The sequence below is a fragment of the Eleutherodactylus coqui genome, chromosome 6 (genome assembly GCF_035609145.1).
Source record: "Eleutherodactylus coqui strain aEleCoq1 chromosome 6, aEleCoq1.hap1, whole genome shotgun sequence".
In the NCBI taxonomy this organism is placed as follows: Eukaryota; Metazoa; Chordata; class Amphibia; order Anura; family Eleutherodactylidae; genus Eleutherodactylus; species Eleutherodactylus coqui.
Window position 1 is genome coordinate 175,304,395 of NC_089842.1, and position 5,332 is coordinate 175,309,726.

At 36.2% G+C, this 5,332-nt stretch overlaps 1 protein-coding gene across 2 annotated transcripts; it reads left to right on the forward strand.

Moving 5' to 3' along the window:
• The first annotated feature begins 3,032 nt into the window (after positions 1–3,032).
• OTX2 (orthodenticle homeobox 2) lies at positions 3,033–4,893 on the forward strand. Of its 2 annotated transcripts, none has more exons than XM_066605828.1 (3): positions 3,033–3,129; positions 3,839–4,002; positions 4,276–4,893. In XM_066605828.1, exons 1-3 carry the CDS (start codon positions 3,033–3,035, stop codon positions 4,891–4,893), a joined length of 879 nt encoding a protein of 292 aa, XP_066461925.1. The 2 variants fall into 2 exon arrangements, with proteins under 2 accessions (XP_066461925.1, XP_066461926.1); XM_066605829.1 differs by having other exon boundaries at positions 3,851–4,002.
• Positions 4,894–5,332: the final 439 nt, after the last annotated feature.

Genomic DNA, 5,332 nt, shown 5'->3' on the forward strand with positions numbered 1-5,332 from the left:
TGAATATTATTTTTTATTTATTTTTTTTTTTCCTAAAGGGGAAATAATTGTTGGCTGCGCCCTAAATTAATAAGTGAAGTGTGTTAATGTAAAAATAAATAGCTAGCCTCCCAGTTATCGACAAATAGATTTCTTCTTTAGTCTCAGATCAATAGCTTGTACAAGGGGAAAATGTAAATTTTGCCAAAGGCAGGCAGAAAAGTCACCAATGATTCATAAGCTTCAGAAAATCTTAAGTTATTATTTTTATTTTTTAGGGGGTTTTTTTGTTAGTTTTTACTATGATTACTACAGAAAAATGCATCATGTATGTGTATGTGTGTGTGTATTCTGATGACAGATGTTGCAGGCAAGAGCAGATGCTATGAGATAATTAAAGAACAAATAATTACACAGTGAGTGGTACAATGTTACTGTATGCTGGCATAATATTTATTTTAACGAAATCTATAATGAAGTAAATATGGGGTACATATATATTATTTATTTTCTATCGTATTCTTTCTAATATCGCCTTCATTTTTCCTTTTTTATATTTATTTTTATTATTTACAACATATATTATTTAGATATTGTTATTATTTAGATGTATTGCAACGCATCTATGAAAATACAATTTACTTCACAAACAGCCCCTTACATAAAAATTAAATAAATAAATAGAAAGCACCAACTGTATCTAGTTCAATAGCTCCTCTATATAATATATTGCGATGTTCATTTAATGACAAAATGCCTAACAAAAATTACTTACATGTCTCTACTTATATAAAAACGCATAAATAACATTCATACATAAAAACAGCAATTAAAAGATGATCTAAGTATTTAGATCACTTGTTATTGTATTGCAATTAATTGCAATACAAAAACAATAGAAGTAACAAGAAACAATTCTTACATACAGTATTGTGAATTATTAAAGTGACGATCGTTAAAATGGTGTCAGGGCTAGAAATTATGTCGAATTCTCTATAAAATAATTCTCCATGGGCCTGTGCACTTATTTGTGTTACATTTTATGTATCTTCCCTTATTGTAGGAGTAGCATATTAGGATGTATGTGTTTTGTTTCTTAGCTATCATGCAGAAAATTAATCAGCCCCAATGCTTTGCATGGCGTCCTGTAATTAGGGAACTTGTGCCACTCAGATTATCTCGTTAATTTATCAAGAAAACATTTATTATAATTAATTCTTGGGTGAGGTAATTATTATTGAGCGACTGGTTAGGGGGAAGTAGTGACAGATTGCACTTGTGGAACCGTTTACTGAACTTGGGCAAGTGGGGAGAGAATGGGGGAAGGGGGACTCACTAAATTGTGACGTCTGCACATAGAGGAGGCTGTATTATTATTATTATTATTATTATTATTATGTAACTATTGAAAGTTCCAATGCAGAATTGTTCTTAAAAGTCGTTCTTATTATTACCACTCATCATCTTCAAAAAAATAATAGGAATGTATGTGTGGCATATTCATCTATATGAGCACAAATAAAATGTTACCAGTCTAGATATGCAGGTACCGAACACTATCTAACTTTGTAATGTCCAACGTCAAAAATTATCAGTTTTCAATAATGGATTATTTTTAAAGAGCATGAACAACTAGGGTGGCTTCACACACAGAATTTTTTTAGAAAACGCACTTGGAGTTTTTTTAGTCAAACCCAGAAGTGGATCCAACAGGAATAAGAAGTACAATTGATTCCTTTATATAGTTATAGTTATCATTCTTTTTAAATCCACTTCTGGCTTTAGCTCAAAGAAGTGCATCAAAAACTGCAAGTGTGTTTTCCAAAAACTTATGTCTACCTTGTGGGTTGCTTTTAATAATAAAATGAAAGTCTAAGTTCTTATACATTAATGTACATTTTGTATTTGTTTCTGTTAATCAATAAAGGATGTATAATTAACAGGGGAAGTATGATTTTAGTGTATCTACTGTTAAATTTTTCCCGAAGGAAGTTGACTAATAATAATAGTACTGCATCTAAACCCAAATCTTTTCACGCAGACTATTTTTTTATGGCGAAAACTTAAAATTATTTTATGCTTAATTTTCCAAAGAATTCATTATATATACATCCCATTGTCAATCCCCTGCTATATTCTGCCGCACTACATGTTTATGCTTTTTGATTATTGTATATTTTGGGTGCTGGGAGTGAGATACTGGTATTATGTCTGCCCTCACGTGTGTACAGGTTAGGACTGTGCATCCTTGTCGGACATCCACGAATGTCTTTTCATTGCAATTTAAAGTTGTATTTGTTTAACCTGTACACTAATAATCAACATTTTCAAATACTCTAAGAAATCACTTACCTGTAAATCTAATTAGAAGTAGCACTAATTAGGTGAAAATGGCTTCCAGTGACGTTCATGCATAAAGTCAGATTTGTGTATTACAAAGTTCCCATTTCACCAGCAGATCCCTCGAACTAGTAACAAAATGCATCGGATAATTAACATGAATGCATTTTCTAATAGGCAGCAGACTGGGCAGAAATTGGTTTCCTGAATTGTGTCTTTGTTTCTCACCCAAAAGGCTTTGTCATCCCCCATTATTTATTTAGCCAAGGAGTCCTTTGTCTCTGCAAATGGCTCCAATCAAGTTTTGTTTGAGACAATTAGGCAGTGCTAGCCAATGAGCCTTATGCAAATGGATACACTGGTTGTGTTGCACTGGAAGGCGTGTTGTATATATGCATGGGGTGTTACTTTATTTTTTGGACACGTTGATTTTAGTCAGCAGTTCCCTTGGTCCATAGGGCAGCTGGGGGTCTGAGAGTTCTTTAAGAGCATGAGCAATTGACTAGTGAACCTCACATACCAACAAGTCACCATAGGTAAAGGAGCTGCCTGCCCCCAAGCACACTCAACTTAATCAACTAATTCCCATTGACTTGTAGAAAACTGAACCAAAAGGCAGAGAGGATCCTTGGACTCTACCACAACCTGCTGCCACCACCACCACCACGATTCCAGACTGCTCTGCCATCTGTGCTCCAAGCCAAGATACTAGCATGATGTCTTATCTCAAGCAACCACCTTATGCAGTCAATGGACTCAGTCTTACTACCTCCGGGATGGATTTGTTGCATCCGTCTGTAGGATACCCTGGTAAGTAGCGCTCTAACCTGAACCTCGGTCCCAACATGTGCAAGAAAATGCAAAGATTTAATGGAATAAACTTTAATTTGTCAAACCAAAAAATATTCAGTGCACCACAAAGAAACCTAAAATTAAATGCAGTTGCCCTCATATGTGCATTAACTGTGAATATTTCCTTACCTGAATTTGTGAATCTTAACATTTAACCTTGAAATACTGTATTCAAAATCAATCGGAATATATATATATATATATATATATATATATATATATATATACACACACACACACACATATATAAGGTGTATATATATAGTATACACTACATATTTATATTATAAATAATAAAATATCTTTTTCAGTAAGTTTTGTTTTTTATAGAATATTTCATTATTCATTTTATTTCCAAATACTTCATAAATGAATTTCACCTTTAGTTCCTTAAATCTTAAATGATCTTTTTTTAAAGCTTCATATATATTTTTTCATTTTTCTTAAAAATATAAGAAATTTGTTGAACATACCTAATATTGTAGAGTGTGATTCAAATAAGATTTAGCTGTTTTGTATACTAAATAGTACTGAGCAAAAAAGTTTAGCCTCCGGAGAGTTTTTTTGCAGTTGATCGAATAGGGCATATCGCGACTCATCCAATGCAGTTGTGATACAATTTTTGTTATTGTGCGATATTGTATAAGGCCAATCCAATGATCAATAGCTATGTTTTCAGCTACCCCAAGAAAGCAAAGGAGGGAACGGACAACGTTTACCAGAGCTCAGCTTGATGTACTTGAAGCACTTTTTGCCAAAACTCGTTATCCTGACATCTTCATGAGAGAAGAAGTCGCTTTAAAGATCAATCTACCAGAGTCCAGAGTGCAGGTGAGGGTCGTCATCATCATCATCACTACCACTCTTCCCCTTCCTCTACCCGTACATGTATTGATCCATCCTGAAGATAATGGATCTCCTGATCCTGATTATTTGCAAGGCTTCCTTCTGAGATGATCCTACAGTTTGCTCTGCAGCATAGATTTTCGGCCACCTGAGGCTCAATGATTACATTTCCTTGTAGACTTTGCTCACTGTTTACATGTCTCTCAGCCTCAGGTGTTATATTTAATTAATTTCTGTTGCTTTTATTTTAATTTCAAGGTGTGGTTCAAAAACCGTAGAGCGAAATGCCGCCAGCAACAACAGCAGCAGCAGAATGGAGGTCAGAATAAAGTGAGGCCTGCCAAGAAGAAGACATCTCCATCCAGAGAGGTCAGCTCAGAGAGTGGCACCAGTGGTCAGTTCACACCACCTTGTACCACTGTGCCGGTGATCTCCAGCAGTACTGCCCCAGTGTCTATATGGAGCCCAGCTTCCATATCTCCTCTTTCTGACCCTCTCTCTACATCATCCTCCTGTATGCAGAGGTCCTATCCCATGACATATACCCAAGCTTCTGGCTACAGTCAAGGATATGCAAGTTCAACGTCTTATTTTGGGGGAATGGACTGTGGATCTTATTTGACACCTATGCACCATCAGCTTCCTGGACCTGGAGCTGCACTAAGCCCTATGGGTACCAACGCAGTGGCCAGCCATCTTAATCAATCTCCAGCTTCCCTGTCCACCCAAGCCTATGGAGCCTCTAGCTTAGGTTTCAACTCCACCGCTGACTGCTTGGATTATAAAGATCAAACAGCCTCCTGGAAGTTAAACTTCAACGCTGACTGCTTGGATTATAAAGACCAGACATCATCTTGGAAGTTCCAGGTTTTGTGAACCCAAATGATAACTTTTTTTTGTTTTTGTTTTCTTTGTGACAAAGACACTTGGACATTCCAGACTGAGCCATGTCTTGGTTAAAGAAGACAAAGACATTTTTATTCTTGTCCACAGAACCCCCTTGCTCGCTTTTTCTGGAGTGGGAGCCCAACAAACTTCTCAAAATAAGGACCTCTATTTATCCTGTGTCTCGATACATTCGTGATCACCATAGTTTTTAGCAAATGTCTTGGATGAAAGGTTTGAAATGAAGACCATTCTCACTCAGGCAGTTCATTATCTCTCCAAGCTCGGGGTCCAGTCAGCACCCATAGCGGTGCCCAGTGTTAGCCAACTAATGGCATGGCCATGTGACAACTAGATGGCACTGAACGCTTCAGGGCTGAGTGAATTGTGCTTACTGATTGTCATAGATGCACTACTTTATTTAAGAAAA

Excerpts from the sequence above, each read along its gene's own strand:
- OTX2 (XM_066605828.1), top strand. The coding sequence starts at position 3,033 with ATGATGTCTTATCTCAAGCAACCACCTTATGCAGTCAATGGACTCAGT. Across the intron at positions 3,130-3,838 it reads TCCGTCTGTAGGATACCCTG|CTATGTTTTCAGCTACCCCA; the intron begins GTAAGTAGCGCT and ends AATGATCAATAG. Across the intron at positions 4,003-4,275 it reads TACCAGAGTCCAGAGTGCAG|GTGTGGTTCAAAAACCGTAG; the intron begins GTGAGGGTCGTC and ends TTTAATTTCAAG.